This window comes from Aplysia californica, unplaced genomic scaffold (genome assembly GCF_000002075.1).
Source record: "Aplysia californica isolate F4 #8 unplaced genomic scaffold, AplCal3.0 scaffold00111, whole genome shotgun sequence".
Taxonomy (NCBI): domain Eukaryota; kingdom Metazoa; phylum Mollusca; class Gastropoda; order Aplysiida; family Aplysiidae; genus Aplysia; species Aplysia californica.
This window is the reverse complement of record NW_004797381.1, coordinates 1,037,758-1,058,882: the sequence shown is the minus strand read 5'-3', so window position 1 is coordinate 1,058,882 and position 21,125 is coordinate 1,037,758. Positions and strand designations below refer to the sequence as shown.

Genomic DNA, 21,125 nt, shown 5'->3' with positions numbered 1-21,125 from the left:
TAGGTTTGGTCTCCTAAAAAGTGCCAGTTTGTAGAGGGCCAACCACCCAACCCCGTAAAAAAACTGAAAATGACAGAAACACGACCAAAATCATCTATATGCACAGGGGCGAAGCGTCTATATAATCGAATAATCACTGCTTCCCTTTCTAATTTTGAAACATTGTCGCTGTCAAATTCATCCTTAAACGTAAACCTCATAAATTAAATGTCAAAAGACGTTCGTAATCAACAAATAAAGTGAGGCTGGAATAGAGTTGAAGGGAACATGTGCATGGCAGTCAAAGCTGTTTCATTGCCACATATAAAGTTCACCCCTTTGGGGCCACAGTTAAAATCAATCACCAGCCCTGATTAAGTAAGCTAACTAACACTGGTCGAGTCTACCTCACAAATGTGAGGGGAACTAACTCTTAATAATCTCTTGACTGCTGCTTGTGCTTGTTTTTTTTCCTCGACTTTTTACCGTCCTTTAATCAGATCGTGACCTCGATTATGACACCAGCTCCTGGCCGCGAAAGGCTAACAAAAACAGCCAAATGTGAAATTTAAAAAATAATAATTGTCATGTTCTACCAAAGAGTTAGACTCACTGGTAGATCTATAACATATAGATCTAGTACTGACATCTCTGCTTCTTTGCTTTTTGTTTATGTATTCACATCTAAAGTTAAGTTTAATTTTAGTGGGGACTGATATTTAATAAGATACTTTCCCGATTATTTTGGCGGTTGAACATACAATATGAATTCCGGATTTGTTTTCATTCACAACTCAGAGTCGCCGCCTCGAGTAAGATTCTTGTGTGATATCTACATGCCCTATCTGGTCCCATTTCACTTTGATTACCCTGTCAAACAAGTCAGCCTTCGCCCCTGTATATGCATTTATTTTTCGATCTTGGTATCAGGGTGGGGGGCATCTGAATCCGCAGGAACAATGAAACAATGAAGCAAAGAAGGACAGTGGACAAAGCCGAAATGACTCTCCTGACCCGTAACCTTCTCTGTGGAACAAGATTCTCGGGATTGCGTTGTGGAATGTTCTCACCATGAATAAAGCAGGAAAGAGTTCCCCATTATCACAAGAGATTAAGAGATACAGTCTGCACATACAAGGAGTCAGTGAAACCCACTGGATACAGTTTGGACAGAAGCAGCTGCGCACGGGGGAACAAACACTGTGTTCTCGGTGGAAAGGGGCACCATGTTGAAGGAGTTTGCATCATTTTGGGTATGTATGCCCTGAAGTCACTTTTAGAGGATGGGAACCACACTGGGAGAAAACCACCATGGCCTAATTCACGACAAGGAGTAAGAGCATCAAAATGAATATAGTCCAGATCTACATCACAACAAATGATGAAGACAAGGATGCCCTTTAAAGCCTTCTCCAGATGGTGATTGGCAAACTGCCAAGGAAGGGTGTCAACATCATAATGGGAGATGTCAATGCAGAGATTAATCAGGACAACGTAAGTTGTGAGGGAATTATGGGACAACAAGGCTTGGGACAAATAAATGCCGCCAACATGGCACCCACAACTCTATACCGTTGACAATCATCGCTCGTTGAAAAACCCTCTTTATATCAAACACCCAGCTAAACCGACGAAAGTCACGCAGTCCTGCAGTTTTTAAAAAGAGGACGCCATTGTGTTTTGGTCGTGAATATCGTGAGTTCGAATCCCGTCAATGCCCGACGATGTGTCTTTGGGTAAGGCACTTAACACGAATTTTCCTAACATCACCCAGATGGGAATGGATACCAAGTTATAGAAATCGAAAGATCTTGTCCGTTTGTTACTGTTTGAATGCGTGCAAACATGCAACTTGTTCTATTTGCTTCCCGGGAAGCTGAGAACTTTCCGAGTGGTCTAGGGTCTGTTGGGTAATAATTAATAAACGACATCTGCCCACGTGCTTCACAAGAAAAAATACGAAAACAGAACGAAAAATTACAATTATGAGTCTGGCTGACTACCGGTAGACTAGATTACCAACGCCACCACTGTTCTTTTTATTGACCACCAGAAAACATTATTTTTGAAATTCAATAACATTCTATGATTCCCCTCCTCGATGTTAAAGGTGGAACCGAGGCAGACGTTAAAGCAAGAACCGCCTAGGCAAGGTCAGCCTTCAAGCAATTATCAAAAGTCTGGAAAGCAAGCAACATCTCGCTGCGCACCAAGATTCTACTCTTTAACTCTAATGTCAAGTCTGTGCTCCTTTACGGCCGCGAAACTTGGAAGATAACGAAAACAGTACTGAATAAAGTCCAGACTTTCATCAACAGATGTATGAGGAGTATTCTAAGAATTAAGTGGCAGGATAGAATAAGAAATGAAGAACTGTGGGAAAGGACAGGACAAAAGGATATAGAAGTAGAAATAGGACTAAGAAAGTGGCGATGGATGGGACACACCTTAAGAAAGCCCAGCGGAAACATCACAAGACAGTCACTGCAATGGAACCCACGAGGAGCACGAGGCAGGGGTAGGCCACGGGAAACATGGAGGAGAAGCGTGGAAAAGGACATGAGAGAAATGAAGCTCACTTGGAACGAGCTTGGAAGGATGGCTCAGGACAGAGATAAATGGAAGGAGCTTGTATGTGGCCTATACCCTGCCAGGTGTGAAAGGCATTGATGATGATGATGATGATGACCACCATCAACAACAACAGCAATAACAATATTCCAGGAATTCAGAATCACAGATCATGTCGCGAAACCGGCGGCGATCGAGATGGGGAAGGGAGGTAAAAGTCTAAATAGGTGGTGTGGAGATAAAGGGCTACTTGGCTCCTCATCAACACAGTTTTAATAATCGTGCAACTGGAAACAATTTGGCCAACTCTTTTAATTGGTTCTACAAAGCTTACCAAGATCAACGTTAACCTTAAGATCATTCTTATTATAGATAAAGACAAACGAACAAACAAATAGACCAAGAATAAAGCCAAAGAGGAACATAAATTTGATAAAAATTTGCCGAGCGGGCAGAAAAATTCCGCTTTCTTCCATTTCGTTATTTTGACAATCGCCTGATTTCACCATAATGTCTTTACTATGTCTGTGTCATAAATTCCTCAACGCAGTGTTGCTTCAGAAGAATGATCTGTTCATATTCTGATATATGGGCCCATATCTAGTGCGCGGTTGAGGGTATTGGGGAGAGAAGAGAGAAGAGAAGAGAAGAGAGAGAGAAGAGAAGAGAAGAGAGAGAGAGAGAGAGAGAGAGAGAGAGAGAGAGAGAGAGAGAGAGAGAGAGAGAGAGAGAGAGAGAGAGAGAGAGAGAGAGAGTTGGATAGAGGAGTGCTAGGTCAAAGCAAACTGTTTACACTACAAGTTTGAAAAGTCGATTTTGTGGTAAACAACAAAACCAAAAGAAGTGGCAAAGTGTCAGTCGTTGAGAAAAATTCCTGAATTTAAAACACACACACACACACACATACATACATACATACATACATACATACATACATACATACATACATACACACACACACACACACACACACACACACACACACACACGCAGAGACACACACACCATAAACGAAGCAAAGAAAAATAAATCTGGAACAAAAACTCGTCTGTTGCAGAGCTTCGTTTATAATGTCAGCACATTTCTCGTGTTGGCTAGGTTATAAATCCGCCCTCACCTCTCTCTCACTTTTACACACTGTCCGCCTTTACCAATAATTTACCACTCGTTTTCACGACAGGAATTTACCCCCCCCCCCCTTTCCCCCCTTTAAGTGGAGGTTTCGGACATTGGCGGGTTGGGAAAGTTCTTGGGGTTCATTAGAGGGTCTATTTTAATTGTTGACAGGTGGAATTTTGAGGCCTGACCACTGAGAGTGTGTTGTCTATGATTTAACGTTCTTCAGGCCTACTGCTCTTTAATTCTTTTTGCTAAAATCGTTATTTTTATATTGGCTTTGGTTCACCGGATTTCTTTTTTCTTGTATTTATTAATTGTTCTGCACGGTAGAATCTATAAATGCCATGAAATAAAATATGTAGGCTATATAGGTCTATTTTTTTATATTATTATTTTTGAAGAGGAGAAAGGATAGCATAATATCGTCTCTCTACAGAGGATAATGGACAATAATGGTTATTCACTCTAAAAACTTACTTTAAACTCTTTCTTTCTTTTAATTTATTTTCTGTTTTCAGTTATTGTTGCCTGAAAAGGGTCTATTTCCCCCCCAAGCAGGCTAAAAAGCATTCCCACAATAAATGTAACTGATATTATTATGTAGGCCTACCTTTACGCAAAAAAGGACATCCTGATGATTCTTTTCTTGTTTCGGATATAGAGCCACTACAAGTTTTTATTTTGATTCCAGGTTGCTAATGACGCTTTAACTTCCTGTTTACAAACAGGTGATCTTTTCAGTAGGTAGCTGAGGAATTCTTCAGCCCACACAAAAATAGAAAGAAAGAAGTCTTTAGTATTCACACCTCTACATATTTATCGGGCTTCTTTTCTAGATTCGTAAAAGCATTTCTACAAGCCTGTACCCAGAATAATCTAAGATTTAGATTCCTTAATAACTTATTATCTAATTATAACGACTGTTGCACGGAAACATGGCCGATCGACAGTATGGTCTTAAGTTTGGCGGGAATGCAGGGGCTTCTGTTGATGCATATCTTGAGTACCGACGGTAAGTTGTTTCGTCAGTATGATTCATTTTATGGACCGTTAATTTTAATAGATCTAATCTATAATAGTAGATATATATTAGATCTAGATCTAGATCTTTCACTCTCGTAACTCGTAACCCTCAAGCATGGAGGAAGGACTTACGTTTTGGGAGATTGAGATTCTTAGAAAGTTAACACTTGCAGACCAAAACTAAAAATGGTGACGCCCTCATGGGAGGGAATTAAATACCTTTCTAGACGACTTTGGCACGAATTCAAAATTATCCAATGATAAACAAAGATCGAAGTGGCTAGAGAGTCTAGCCGTACTTAAGTACTTAAGTACGGCTAAACAGTCTAGCCATACTTAGATCTAGGTTTGGCCCTATCGACTCAAGCCTATTGAGTACACAGGTCGCATTGGATCTAGATCTAGATTAGATCTAGTAATTATACAGGTTCAAGTACATGCAAGTCAGTAAGTTGGTTTTGTCTGAAATACAAATATGACAGTCTAGCTGTCCTTAAGTATGGCTAGCCTGGCTGTATTCCACCACAATCAGTCCTGTCACATAGCCTATGGTTATAGGAGTCTGTCAATTTAAAGGTAATGAATAAGACAAATTAATTTTTTTCCCTTTCAAAAATTTGCTTTTTCTAAGAGTGGGTTTTTAGAAATTCTCCTTCTGATAGCCATCAGGAGTCAGATCTGGAATTGAGATATATTTAGAATAGGACCTACAGCCTATACAGTTAAAAGTGTTCAAAATATCCGCCCTTTTTCAAGAAGCAAATTGGATATCTTGAACAGTGTCATTCTAATATATTTTAAAAGAGAAACAAAATTTTTTTTAAAGGGGGGAGGGGGGTGGTTATTTAAACGGTGTCTTGGACAGGTGACAGAGAAGCTTTGACTATATACATATACACCTTGCTCAACTTCATGAAATCGTTTAAGTTAAGAACAGACAAGAAGGCATAATACAGTATAACATGGATAGATCAAACACAAAAGACTGGAAATCACGCATGGGTCGAACTGTGCCTGCGGTCCGTTTTTTTTTTTCTTCTTTATCTTTGTAAGATATCCCTTGAACTAAGGGTCCCTGTAACAACAGATAAATTCGAGCTATCCATGTCACACTGTGTGTAACATCTTTGTAGACAGATACTCAATTAGAACTTCTCAAAATGGGAATAAAACCCATGTTTTCTGTGTACTACGGTGAAGAGCCACTGCTACAAAGCAGATGCCAGTTAAATTCATTGTGGCTCAAAGGAATAAGTAACCTAACAGAAGAAATAGATCAACACGTCTAATCCTACACAAATTTCCATCATATATATGTTCATTGCTTATCTTTTAAGAAATTTTTATTTGCAAAATTATTGCAAAAAAGAAATTACCTTCATTGCTTCCAACGATATTTCCTCTGCTCACTGATTTATGAAAGAATAAACTATAACAGGTCTGTATAAAACATCATTTTGTTTATTCATTGCTCTTTGTTATCTTCAGCATTGTGGGAGATGATGATGGAGGTAATATGTTCACACCGGAGGAATATGAGGCTTACAAGAAGAAAGTCATACCACAAGTAAGCAACATTAGGCTAATGATATTATATTTTCTGGAATCTGCTGTAGGGAACATTGCTAAATGTGTAAATGTGTGTAAACATTATTATGAGACCTGTTTAAATTATAGCTTTTAACTGATGTAACTTGGGTCTTGACATTGTACATGTAAATCAATAACAATTTTGAGCCAAGTTTATAAACTAGCGTCTGATGAAATTGTAAATGAAGGAAAGAATAAAACACTCTTTGTTTTATGGTGCATTCAGGAATAATTCTGCTTTGAACTTGCCCCAAGCCCACTTCCAATCTTTGCGAAAATGCATTCAATCTAGGGTTTCAAAGACAGTCTGAGCAATTATATGCAGTAGATGTTGTCTACGTTATATAATTTCTACTCAGACGGTTTGTTCATTCTATTTTGTACTGTTTTTACATCAAAATTACTCTTATGGAAAATAAAGTGATGAGTTTCCTTAAAAATATGCAGAGGCTCAAGTTGGAAAAAAACTAAAATGACTAATGGGTTTTTGTTTTCCTGTATAGCTGCTTTTTAGTTGTTCTATTAATTTTGTACGCACAGTGCATCATATTCATAGTAGGCCTACATAGGAGTGACTGTGCTACATCAGCTACTTTTTGTTACATAACAAAAGACTGTGCTGAACAAAACAGAAACAAGGTCCAATGCATTGTTTAATGCTGATTGACTTGTTTTGTACGGGAACCTTTCACAAAATAACATGCTGTAAAACTTAAATTGTGAGGCAGCATGGTGAAATCAGGCACTCGTCAAAATAATAAAATCAAAGAAATCAGCTTTGGCTGATGGACAATTTTTATCTAATTTTCTTTTTTTTTGGCTCCACACTTTTTATTTGCATTTAAAATCACATTTTTGTGTAGATTTTACTGAAAACATTGATTAAAGGCACAGAAAAATGTAAATTTAAAGTTTCCAAGGACTCTCAGCTTACGGAAGTAACCAAACTTTGACAGCCATTTTCTCACAAATTTTACATTTGAAACCAGGCAACCCCCACCTCTGTAAATCGCAAACATCTCAACTTCTATTCAAGATAATTGAATTTTTTTTCCATCTGAATATAGAAAAATGATCAAGCTTTGAGATGACTCCAATAACTCCATTTGCCCAGAAATTGACAAGAGCCTGATTCCAACACGTCGTGACACGATTAGTTATTTTTATTATCTTCGAATTGATGAGCAAGGTGGCTAGATCACTTGAGAAATTCACGAAAAGGTTGTATGTAAACCTCAATACTGGATGTGAATTTCTTTTGTTGAAGCCTTTATATCAATTTTATTTTGACTTTTTATGAGTCAAGTTTGTCTAAGTTCTGTACAACTATTTCAGCGAGTCAAAAACCGTTTGTACACGTGTTACACGAATCCAGCTGGGATGGACTGCAAGTTGATAGGTCCAGAGACACCTTGTTTTTGCACTCACAGGTGAGTTCATTTTTTTTTCCTTGCCAACATCTTCTATGTAGTGATTGGGCTCTTTACATTACATTGCCCACAAAGACACGAGTTTGATTCTCTTAGTGGATCTTTAGAGGCTTTTCGCTGTTGCTCACAGAAGACATAACTTTTATTCCCAAGTGGACAATTTTTTAAATTGAGTATCTCCATCAGTTTTCTGGGATGCTGTATCCCTTTCAGCCTTGGTTAGCCCTCAAGACAGGGAGAGTCAAACCAACTATCTGCTAAATGATCTAAGTTGTGTCGATACAGTGTAAAACATTACAATCACACCCCACCGCCTCCCCCCTAGGGATGATATTTGATTTAAGAGTTTCTGTTTCTCTGCTGACAAGCAGGACGAAAGCAGTTTTTACTCCAAAACAACCTTAGTAGTGTTAATGATATTGTGAACTCAGTGCTGCACATATCTTATTCATGTACTGTCTGCAACTGATATTTTCTGGCGGGTGGTCGGAAAGTGCCACTGGTTGTCCTACTTCCTTTCCATCCGTCTTTTGTTTTTGTTGGTCTGCCTTACCTATTTCCCTCATGGAATGTGACAAATTTGCTTCTCATTACTAAAGTAATATCATTTTCTTACAGCTCAGTAACAAGACAGCTGGAATCTTTACTTATGTGTCTGACAGGAAAATACAGTTGAACCTGCTCAAACAACCACCTGTTGAAGACAGTCATCTGAACAAACGACCACTTCCCACTTCTTCTCTTGCTTTGTTAAAAAATCATAATGACACGGTCAAAGAGAACTACCTGTCTAAGTTGACCACTTTTCTCCTCAATGATGAATGGTTGTCTTGGACAGGTTCAACTGTATCTTGCTGCCCTTGTGCCTGGTGGAGTGTTGTCATAATGGTGTCTGTCTCTATGGAAAGATGATTTATTTGCACACTGGTGCTTACCTGTGTAGTAAGACTTTACTAAAGGGGAACTGATAGTGTTGGTACCTTTACATCATGGGAATTCTTACTGCCGTTTTAGAACGATTTAGTTCCTGTTGGGTTAAGTCCTTATCTTCCAGCAATGATAGTTTATCATAGTTTATGAGCAATATCAATGAGGTTTTCACCTCTTATTAGTTTTGTTATAGGGCTGCTGACACAAATTTTGGGAAGAGGTGTGGGGCTGTTTTGATAAGAGATCTAAGAATAAATTTGTGATAGATCTAGAGAATAACAATGATAATAACTAAAGTTTAACTTTTAGAGCTTGTCTCCGCCTTATGCGCGATACGATGTTGCGTCGAGTGTGGTCCCTGTCGCTCTAAAATCATTCGAGTAAGATTATAAACAAACCGTCTCCTTACATTTGATGCGATGTCTAGTCGCACACGATTGTCGCCTGCGATTGGTCCATGTAACGATGGAGTCGAGGGCCTTGTTGCGTACAACAGACTGGGGGTGTGACAGGTTAAGAGCATCACTGTTGGTCAAAATACGAGGGTTGTCCGATGGAAAACCGGAATTTGGCTGTAATTTGTAAACTATTCAATATTTTCACATTCTGTAAACGCACACTTGTAAAACAATCATTTAGGAATTTCCTGATTGAGCACTATGAGCATTGCACAAACCAAACGAACTCAGCAAACCTATAGAAATACACTCTGAAATAAAGTCAGTTTACAGGGAGAAAGTAATGGCAAAGTAACAGGTATATCTGTGGTGTAGTAAGTTTAAAGCCGGGCATACGGATGTCAATGACAAAGTTCACCCAGGACCTTGTTTTTCTGCCAAGACTGAGGACAATAAGAGTCCCGTTATCAAACTCATTCAAACAGACAGGCGCCTAATATTTGGCGAAATTTCCGAATCGCTAAACATTTCAAAGTCGACTGTCCATACGATAGTGTTTGATGAGCTGCACTATCAAAAGGCCTCTGCTCGATGGGTCCCAAAAGAGTTGACAGCTGACCACAAGACGCAACGTGTTGAAGTGTCTCAGACTTTGTTGAATTGTTGTTGTCAAGCTGTCACCGCAGTCGTGAACGCATCTGGAGACCTCCAACAAAACAATGAAGCATTCCTGAGAAGCATTAGATCTATTACAGGTGATGAGCCTTGGATACCCTACATGACCCCTGAGACGAAGAGGGATTCAATGGTTTGGAAGCACACATCTTCACCCCCCCCCCCCCCCCCCCCCCCCCCCGAAAAAGTTTAAAGTTCAGCCATCGTTGAAGAAACTCATGGCCACGGTTTTCTGGGACGCAAAGGGTGTTCTGCTTCTTATCATTCTGGAACCAGGACAAGCTGTTAATGCTAACAGATACTGGCAGACTCTTGATAAGTTGAGAGAGATTGTTCGCTGAAAAAGACCAGGCCTGTTGTCCAGCGGGGTCATTTGCAGCATGACAACGCAACGCCACACACCGCAAAGGCTGTGAAAGACTGGATCCAAAGGTTCGGCTGGGAAGTTCTCCCTCACTCCCCTCACATTCCTGACTTGATCCCGTCAGATTATCATCTTTTTTGGACCAATATAATGCCATATTTCTGGACAGCGACTCACCGAAGAAGAAGACCTCGTGGAAGCCATGAAAGATTGGTTGAAATCCCTTGTAGAAAAATTCTTCAGGGAGGGTGTTTTCTCCCTGATCCAGCGATGGGTAAAATAGGTCCAGCGGGATGGTGATTACATTGAGAAATAAAACACATGTTGAGGTATAATGCGTTACATTTTTATTATAATAGGACAAAGATTGTTGCTTTTATGGATCTTTTCCGGTTTTCTGTGGGACAGCCCTCGTACCTATCCAAGGAGTGCCGGTCAACATACAGTGTGTGGTGTGGTGTGGTGGTGTGTGTGTGTGCATGTGCATATGTGTGTGTGTGTGTGTGTGTGCATGTGTGTGGGTTTGTGTAGGATGTTCTTCAATTTGACCTATTGCAAGTTTTTAAAATATAATTTTGTTGTTTTGTTTTTTTAACGGACAGCAGGAGGAGAAGGAGGAAAGAGGAGGAGGATGAAGAGGAGGAGGAAGAGGACTTTCACGGGATTGGCCATGTATGGAATAAAAAATGTCAGCAGCTCGTAGAACTCCCATCTGACGGACTTTGTAGACCTACTTCCTTGTCCATCTTTACATTAAAATTTACCACTGTCTCTCCTCCGTTAATTGCCACTACACATGAGCGCTTAGCCAGTTGCAAGCGGCTAAACGTCGCATTGCGTATAAGTATAAGGAGACAGTTTTGTAGTAGGCGACTGAAAATTTTTGTATGTTGTGGTCGCGCCTAAGGATGCACACCTTGTGACTCATCACTAGCGACTGTTGCGTGCGACTAAACGCTGTGTCGTGCATAAGGAGACATAGACACTTAGAATGTTTGTTGTTCTTTAAGTCTGAAACATTACTACCAGTCATATATGTGACACGTTGTGGTGGAATCAGGGGCTCGTCAATTTTTGGGCATATGGAGTTATAGGTATCTTCTTAAAGCCTGTCCGTTTGCCTTGCTGTTGATGAAAACAATATCCTTTTATCTTGGATACAAGTCAAGATATTGGCCATTGAAGGAGGTAGGGGTTGCCTGGTTTCAGATGTAAAATTTGTGAGAAAATGGCCGCCGAAGTTTAATTATTCCTTAGCTTAAGAGTGCGTGGAAACTTTAAAATTACATTTTTCATACCTTTAATCAACGTTTTTCAGTAAAATCCACCCAGAAATGTGTTCGTTAATTGGCATGAAAGGTGTAGAGCCAAAAAACAAAAATTCAATAAAATTTCCCAAACCTGCGGAAAAATGCCAGTTTCTTCCCTTTCATTATTTTGACAAGCGCCTGATTTCACCACGCTGCCTCACATATATGTACACATAGGCAAAAGCGGCCTGGCTTGTGATCTAAATTGTATTGATAGGGGTGTGTAAAATTTACAGTTGCTTTTGCTACAAATTGTTAGTGGTTTGCTGTGATGTAGAAGTTAGGCTCTTTGACATTACAAACTGGACCCAAGTGGTAGAGGTAGGTATTACAAACAGAAGATGCGAGTTCAACTTCCCAAAAGGGAGAATTTTTATTGAGTATCTCTGCTTCTCTGCTTCTCTGCTAGGACATTTTTGCCCAGGTTAGCCATAACAGGCAAAGTGAAAGCAGGACACCTCTTAAAATTTAATGATCTAAATTGTGTTGATAGGACTGTAAGACTTCTACATTTTTTGTACAGGTGATTGTTGGTGGCTTTGGTGTTGTGTGAACCTTCTGCTTCTTCAGTTCTGCCACTTGTCTACTGTACTTCCAGATAGATCGTTTGGTGAAAAATTTACTGTAATTCATCAACAAATCTGGACATGAGGATGGTTGGCGGGTGCTCTGGTATCGTTTGCTCCTTCTTTCCTATCAAACATCTGTCCTCCTTATCTTTCTTCTTTTTTTGGTGTGTGTTTACTGTCTTGTGACATCTCTTAATTATCTGCACTTATGTGACTTAACTGTATTGCAAATTCTGTATGTAAAACTCCTACTCACAAATCAGTATACACACTTTGACTTTCACTCCAAATACTCATGAGGGTGGTTGGAAGTTGCACCCTAGGACGTGTTGATGTGCTTCTGTTAATTCAGACTCAAAACTTGAATGATGATGGCTATTTCACGGGTAACTAATGAGGACAATTATGACTTTGGAAAGCAGTTGAGAGGGCAGACCTCATCAGAACGGCACCCACCAACCTCCCAGTTACAAATTACATCCTCAATGTAACAAATGGATGGATAACATAGAAGGAAAAAGAAAAATGATCTACGTAAAAAAGCACAGGGTGCTGTTATATGATTGGTAACAGTGACTTAATTCTTTCTATGTGGTTGACTCCTCCCTGCACCACTAGTCTCTATTTATATATTGCATATAAATGATCATATTTAATTGGGCGCTGAAAGATTTAAAATACATTTAAAGGGGTGTAGAAAGATATGCTTACTGTAATCTTTGATCTAAGACTGAGAACACAGAAAATACTTTATGGTTTGAACAGCTAGTCTGTATAAGCTAGCAAGTTTGTAATTTCCTCATAATATCTTGTGTGTTTTGTGCGTCATGTGTCAAGAAGATGTGAACGTTTTTTTGAAGATGAAATATTCTCTGTATTTTCTGCCTTATTCTCAGCTTTGACATTGCTGATGAGTCAGTTTTGCATTTTTTGTTGTTGTTGACTTTTTCATTCCTCTTTTCTTTCAGGTACAAACAACACAAAACAGATTTCGCATCGATTCCATCATCGCGTCCGATTCTCCTCCCCTGTAAAGTGTCTGGCTGTCCTTGTGCCTCCTACCATTATGTGCCCCTCAACGGCTCTCAGTCCATACGCTGTACTTGCAAGCATCTAGCTGATGACCACAATGTAAAGGCACCGTTTATCTGCAAAAAGGGTATGAAACACACAGTGTTTTTTAAAATTTGATTAGGAAGTTTATTTTATATTTATTTTCTTCAAACATGTGTCGAAACTATTTAAGTTAAAGAGTCAATATTTCACCTGGGATGCAGCATTTCAGCTGCTCTTTATTGTTTTCAGCTTGATCATGTCTGTTGCTATCATGTCATCATCTATGCCTTTCACCCCTGGCAGGGTATAGGCCACATACAGGCTCCTTCCATTTATCTCTATCCTGGGCCATCCTTCCTAGCTCGTTCCAAGTGAGCTTCATCTCTCTCATGTCCCTTTCCGCACATCTCCTCCATGTCTCTCATTCTATCATGTAAACAATGCTAATTTTTTTTCCTTGAGTCTGTTACCTTTGTGCTTTTGTTCAAAACCATGGTGCTGAATATAATGCAATGTGACCTGCTTGACGATTTTGTATTTTGATGACTACAGTCACAAATTGTGCAAGTCTGAAATTTAGTAATGTTTATTTTTTGTCTGAAAAGATCACTTAGATACCCTGTGGCATTATGTCTAAGCATAGTACAAGTTTACGGAGGGATAATTACAAAATATGAGCCTCTAATATATAATAACCTAATTATGTTGATAGTAGTAGTAGTGATAAACCCATGCACACTTACAAAACTCATATAAATGTTTGACCAAACACATTTGTTACATTTTTCATGTTTACTTGACACTCACAGTTTCCCTTTAAAGGGGTAATTTTTGACTGTTTCTACTGATTGTTTATTGATTCTTTTGATTTTTGTCTTTGTTAGTTATATAACACAAATCTAAGAAAAATATGAATGAAGTTGTATTTTTTTTGTCTGTGTTTTAACAAGTATGATCTTTGTATGTGTAGCGGGCTGCACCAAATGCACTGGTTTCAAGAGCTCCTTCACCTGTGCCTGTGGCAGTGGCCACAATGACCACCGTATGATTGTGGAGACGGCCGATGAGAGAGAGGCTCGTGGACATCCCCTGGGCGAGGCCGTGCCGTTCCAGGCCATGGGGGGCATCACTGGCTTCTCCTCACTGGCTGAGGGATATCTGAGACTGGACCCAAGTGGTAGAGGTAGGCTTGACTTGTAGGAATACAGTGGAACTCGATTTCAACGAACTCAGATTCAACAGACACATGAATGGATGGGAAAGCTCTGATTCAATGAAGTCGTTTTTCAGGGTGAACTGCTCTATGTGATCAATGGGTAGCCTCCTTTCATACAAACACCCACGCTGTTGGCAAACACCCATGTCTTACCGTTTGTCGGGGTCGGACAGGTGTCCAGCACATGGTTATGTGTGACTGTGTGTGCGTGTGTCTGGGGGGAGGGGGATGGTGGAGGGGGATGGTGGAGGGGGATACAAACAATCCGGACACGGAACGTCAGTAGAGATACAAACATGACACAGTAAATTTTTCCCCCCCTGGCTAAATTTGAAAGCTGTTTCTGCTTCCGATCCGGACATTGGGGATAGATTTGGTGGTGAATCAACTTCCTGGGCCTTCGGCATATTGTGGTAGTGTGGCCGGTTCCTTTCCACGCAGCCTTTACTTTTCCAACTCAAAGTCAGGTATCCATTACCGCTGGGTGGGCTGGAGGAGGTAAAAAAAAAATTGTGTCCAATCTGAGGCTTGAACCCGAACTTTCCGCCTCGGAGACCAGCACACTATTTGCTTTGCCACCGCACCCTTTCCCCCTGCGTACTAATCAACATTACAATGATAAACTAATCTTGACATAAATCTACATGATGAATTGTGTGCAGGACTGTGGAATCAAACATTGCCGTACGCTATGCTCTACACAGCAACTTGTTTAGCAACAATACATTATAGATGATAGATGACACTGTGATGTGTTTGAACAAATCAGCCCTTTTGCACCGTGTGTGCTTGGTAGAGTTCAGTGTATTTTCTTAAAATTTTCCAGCAATTCTTCAGTATCGAAGAAACGAAAATGCCTCTCATTTGCGACCAAACTACTTTTTTATTGAAAAAGTCGAATACATTAGACATTACTTGCTCCGTGCCTGGAATTATCTGCACAAAAACCTTATATTTGGCGTAACGAACACTTGGATTCAACGCAATTGAAGGTCAGGCCCTACGACTTCGTTGAATCCGAGTTCCACTGTATGTAAATGATCGTCTATTAGTTTTAGTTAAAGTAAATAATGACACATTTAATAATTCACCAAAATATATTTACAATCAGTCTTACTGGTTAGTTGCTTGTGTTTTGCTCCTGTAGGCAAGGATTTCATTTTCAAGCATTTTTTGTTCTAGCTTTAAAATTATTACTTCTACATTAGTACTTTTACTTTTTTAATCCTCTGTTTTTATTGAGCTTGGAGGAGAGATACTGTTATCTATGACAGGCCACTGCACTTCAAGATAATGTACACCTGCTTCCATGTAAAAAAGAACATACGCAAAGGTTTATATTCACAAATAGTATCTCTGTTGGAGGAGAAATGAGTAACTTCTGTCCTTGCTGCAGTGTCTGTCTTTTTTGTTTGATTAGTCCACTGCTTCAGATTTGAAACATGGTGTTGCACGTGGTATTTTAAAGCCCACGCCTATAAGACAACATTACTGAATAAAGGCCTCTATGGATTTGCATTATTTCTTAATACCTATGGCAGGTTGAAGGCGCCACTGGTAAGTCCTATTTCTGTTCCATTACTCTGTTGTTTCTATTTGACCATCTTATTTTCTCTGCAGTAAATGTTTGCAGTTGTATTAATATGCCTCTATTATCTCTTACTAATAAACTTGATTTCAACAAATTTTGATTTGGACTATTTTCATTAAGGTGCTCCGTCTGACGAGTTTTTGAACCAGCCAATCACAGCCCAGGACAACCCATTTCTGAGAGCCAATGTGAATTCCATCAAGGCCCATCATATGGCCAAACATGGAGGACATGGTATGTAATTGGTTCTCAAGAATTACGCTGAAATTGTTTCTCTCCATCTCCCACAGGCTCCCACCACATGCACACAGTCACACTCGCGCAAGCACTTTTCAACATTTGTGTTTTCCTTATTTATATCAATTACTTTTTAGTGGTGATAAAATGAAACTGCCGAACTAACATTCTTCTTCTGATTCAAGTGCTAGATCTGAACTAGGCATTAGTGATCATGAATGCCTCTCATTTAACTGCTTGGCGGTATATCCTCAATCTTATTTTGTTTTTAGTACCTGGTAAGTTATTAATTCTTGATCCGTCTCTTTCTCTTTTGTCTTGTATTTATTGTTATCGTCTACCTTCTTTGTGGTTTCATTTTGTACAGTTTTCTGTAGGTAAACTCAGGGCTCATGTCTTATTTTCTGTTACTTTTATGATTTGAAAAGGGTAAAGACTAATATGTGAGGCAGCGTAGTGCACGGCGTCACTTTTCGGCCGATTCTGTTACTTTTAGTTAGCGTGACTCAGCAGCCCGCCGGAGCTCCCCGGCTCGGGGTCACGGGGTTAATGAGCCCTGAAGCGACTTTGCCGGTGTCGGTTAGGAAGTTCGCATTTTTGACTGTTTAAAACGATATAACTTCTTCCCCATCCCACATAGCAAACCATTACGCGGATGTACTAAAAGATCAATGTCTTGAGATTTATTCTGTGTTAGAATGGTTAGTTTCTGTGCCTTAGTTTTTGTTCTAGACAAGTGTTTGTAGAGTACCCAATTTGTCCTGTTTTAGTTACAAACTTATGAATAAATGATTGTTAATTTAAAAAAGGCTCGACAATTCTCTCCAAAATCTGTGTTAAACTGACTATGAATATCATGTCTTTTACCATGAGAAATCTTAAATCTGCGGTAGTAGTAATAGTCAAGTTATAAGAGAAGAAAGATGCACATCTGCAATTTTTAACTAAAGACGATCAGCGTTAGCTCTTATTTTACTATTAAACAAGAGAAAGTTACTCTGCGTTTGTTCATGAATCATGCTGTGTCTGTGGCAGCCTGCATACAACTAAAAAGATATAATATAAGCGATTAATAAAACCACAAAACCATGTAAATACATGGGTAGAGATAAACTTCTTGTATGGAATAAAAATAATGACCACTAAAACATTCATTCTTAGTTTTTGTGTAGGAAATGTGCGCGGACACAATTATGAATGTAAAGAAATCAGTCTCATTGTCAGTTATTGCAAATGGTCATAGAAACGAAAAAAAAGCTGGAAAAGTCTGGTGCTGATTCAGTGTCCCTGGAAAGCTAGAAATTATTCTTATAACTCAATTACGAGAAGTCATCCCTATTATTCAGTCAACTTACAAAACCTAGACATAGCGTTTTAAGAAAAATAAGGAATTTCTTGAGTGTAACAGATACTGTTCGTGTATTACACACACTCACACACATCTCCAAATAACTTGATTGAGTGATTAGGAAGGACATTAAGCCAGAATCATATCTAGACTGTGACTCACAGTGCACGCTTCCACCCACAGCCATCACAGGCGGCAACGAGCGAGTGTTTGATGACATCGAAGAAAGAATTTCTGCCGTCAAGAAAGAGGGAGAGTCGGACATGGACTTTTTCGAGAGGAGATACCAGGAACGAGTGAGTGTTTTTGCCTGTTTTGGACAATTTGTGAGGCAGCGTTGTGAAATCAGGCACTCGTCAAAATAATGAAACAGAAAAAACTGACATTTTTCTGGCAGTTCGGTAATTTTTAACGAATTTTTGTTTTATGGCTTAACACCATTGTTGTCCAATTAAGAACATATTTCTTGGTGGTTTTTACTGAAAAAGATTGATTAAAGGCACAAATAATGTAAGTTTTCAGTTTCCATGGACTACTAAGCTATGGAAGTAACCCAACTTTGGAGGCCATTTTATCGCTTATTCTACTTTTGAAACCAGGCGACCCCACCTTATTCAATGTCAAATATCTTGACTTCTATTCGAGATAAGATGGGCATTATTTTTCACTGATAGCAAGACAATTGAACAAGTTTTAAGATGATACCAATAACTCCACATGCCCAAAAATTGACGAGCGCCTGATTCCACTGAGCCCTGACACATTTTGTCCCTGCTGGTACCCGTGATTGCAAGTAAATTATGATTGTAAAGGATATATGCCCCTGTTGTCAGAGTTTAGGTCTTTTCAGAGTTTGGCTTCATTGATCCTCTTTGCTAGAATTAACCCTGTCTGAGTGGAGTATAGAAAACCAACCAAAAGGAGATACTTAATACAACTGATGTCCCTACAACACTATCAAAATTATTTCACAGTGTTTTACATGCACAGCAAAATTTTTTTTAGCAGTTTAATTGACTTAATTATGTATGTTTGTATGACTGTAGTCATCAAAATACAAAAGTCCCAGCTGAAAGACTGAGATACTGAATCAAAATGCTCCCCGCACTGGAATTGGACTTTGGTCTTCTGCATGTCGTGATGAAGCATCTAACATAATCTGCACCACAGACGCTGGTTTTGATGTGCTTGTCTTTACAGTAGTCTCCGCCTAAACGCACGTCATACAAAGGCACGCTCTGTTCAAACGCACGCTTTCGTCATCTGACGGGTTTTTTACTATATAATTTAGACGTACAAACGCACGGTCACTCCCTCTAAACGCACGCTTTCGTCATCTGACGGGTTTTTTACTATATAATTTAGACGTACAAACGCACGGTCACTCCCTCTAAACACACGCTCCGATCTGCGAAACACCCCGACAGGTAAAGCCTAAGTGAAATTTTTGCTACAAACTACAATTGTCTGCACAGCTTGCTATAATATAAGACAAGCATAGAAAACCGGATATTTGATGAGACTGACCCTCACGCCGAACAAAGCGAGTGATGAACAGCGTTTTCACACCCAACTTTCTGGACACATAGGTCTAGGACTGGTCGGTGAAATGTTGGGGGGTTGGGGGACTGAAATGTAGTTTGATTGGTCACTGGAAATGCATCTTTTGAGAGAAGGTTTCTGACTGGTGTTTGAGTGACTGCATGTAATGTTTAGTTAGACCTAGACCTATGATGCGCAACATGCGGGAATGCTCGTTCATGAATTTACGGAAGGGGGTGGTCGCTTGGAAAGCCACGTGGCTGTGCCGTCGTCTCTGTGACTATCACCAACAATTTCCTTTTAGGCTACCTGTTCCCGACATGTTATGGTGTGTTCATTACATTGAGTCTGTCTTTCTGCCCCCCCCCCCACACACACCCGTTCAACGCCTTTGTATTCTTAACCGCAGTCCTTCACAAAACAGTCACGTGTCGTCACACTATCGGCCCAAAGTGATCCCCCCCTCCCCAAAGGGAGGTCACTTGAAAATCAAGGCAATGAGATGACTGCGTCCCTTCCTCCCTTTTTTTCATGTAAAAGCACAATCCGTATAAACACACGCTAAGGAGCCCTCCCGAGTACCGTGCGTTTAGGCGGAGACTAGTGTACTGAAAATACGAAACAAATAAATCTAACTTGAAATTGGGGGGGGGGGGGGGGGGGTAACAGAACCACTGCTAACCGTGCAGGCACAAACAGTAGAGAATCTCTTCACAAACATTTAGATCATTTAGGAGGTAGGCTTCAACCCTGCCTTTCAGGGCCGACCGAGGCGGGGAGGGATTCACCGTCCCAGCAGAAAGGCTGAAATACTAAATAAAAAATTCTCCCCACATGAAAATCAAAATTGGTTCTTTTGTATGCAACAGCAAAGTGCCTGATCTCAACAGCACAGAAACTGTAGCTCCCTGCTTCAACCTAATAAGGATTTTTTTGTAATAAGTAGGGCATTTATTTCTTGGATGCCAGTTGGCTGTCAGAGGTATTTGATGACACAGTCTTACACATGGGAATTTAACTTATATATTTTGCATGCAGTGGCATAGAGCTAAACCATTATGACCCCAGAAGCTGGTAAACAAGATCCTAATTATTCTTGTTTTTGTTCAGTCTGACTTTCCCAAGCCTGTTTCTATATCAAATTAGTAGGGCTATTTGTTCTGCATGCAAAGGATGGACATGTTCGGCAAGACGTTTTATCAGTTATCTCCAAACCTTTTTTCTACTAGGATACAGCCAGACTCAAATTAGGTTGTCAGGCATGGTCAAAGCAGCCTGTCTCTTACATCGTCGAAATATGTTGATTGTGACTTAAGACATTTACTTACAAGAACTGATCTCTCAGGAGTGTATCAATCACTATTAGTATACATTTTGCTGGCATCTTGTAGAGTGAACTCAAACAAAAAAAAAATTATCATGTTCAAGTTGAGATATTGTAAACATCAAAATTTGGATGTAAAATAAAAACTGGTTGACATTTAGATTTGAGCGTAAAACTATTTTACTACTTTTATGTCACTACAGCAAAAGCTGGAAGCACAAGCCAGGAGAAACCCTATCCCTAACCCATACACCCAGACAAGTTCAAAGGTCGGCACAAGGAAAGCCATCGAGCCGTCCAGAGCCAAGTCGGGCAAATCAACCAAATCTCAGCCTGGCTCATCTCGTCAGTGAAGAGAGAAGACAGAGACAGAAGTGTTTGCAGACTTAAAGTTTTGTATTTTGTTCATCATTTTGTTTTCATGGTTTGACATGGGGTTTGGTTGTAATGGTAGGGGAAATGATTCTGTAATGTGCTTTAAAAAAAAATCTGTTGCGTTTTGACTAATAGTGCCATTGTATAGAGTCTATTGTGAGAAATGTTTTGTGGTCAGTTTAACTCTTTAAACCCTGAGTTATTTCCACTGTTTCCCATAGTTTTTCTCTACGGTCACCTAAACCTGGTGCGCTATGTCTCATTATAACCCCAAATGCTTGCCTCTAACTGCTAAATGACAGAAACAAAGGCTTAGTCATTACTAAGATAAGATAAAATAAGATACATCTTTATTGTCCAGATCCTGGCACATTGGTTTGGTGTTTCATCACATGTACACACACACACACATACACACACATACACACACACACACACACACACACACACACACACACACACACACACACACATGCGC

The 21,125-nt window shown here is 39.7% G+C and overlaps 1 protein-coding gene across 1 annotated transcript; it reads left to right on the top strand.

Moving 5' to 3' along the window:
* The first annotated feature begins 4,387 nt into the window (after positions 1-4,387).
* On the top strand, positions 4,388-20,760 carry LOC101855180 (protein FAM221A). Its single transcript, XM_005095690.3, has 8 exons — positions 4,388-4,681; positions 6,181-6,259; positions 7,618-7,712; positions 12,927-13,117; positions 13,985-14,197; positions 15,942-16,055; positions 17,590-17,702; positions 20,476-20,760. The coding sequence occupies exons 1-8, from the start codon at positions 4,605-4,607 to the stop codon at positions 20,623-20,625; spliced, it is 1,032 nt and encodes a 343-aa protein (XP_005095747.1). The 5' UTR covers positions 4,388-4,604; the 3' UTR covers positions 20,626-20,760.
* The last annotated feature ends 365 nt before the right edge of the window (positions 20,761-21,125 follow it).

Excerpts from the sequence above, each read along its gene's own strand:
- LOC101855180 (XM_005095690.3), top strand. The coding sequence starts at position 4,605 with ATGGCCGATCGACAGTATGGTCTTAAGTTTGGCGGGAATGCAGGGGCT. Across the intron at positions 6,260-7,617 it reads AGAAGAAAGTCATACCACAA|CGAGTCAAAAACCGTTTGTA; the intron begins GTAAGCAACATT and ends CAACTATTTCAG. Across the intron at positions 13,118-13,984 it reads ACCGTTTATCTGCAAAAAGG|CGGGCTGCACCAAATGCACT; the intron begins GTATGAAACACA and ends TTGTATGTGTAG.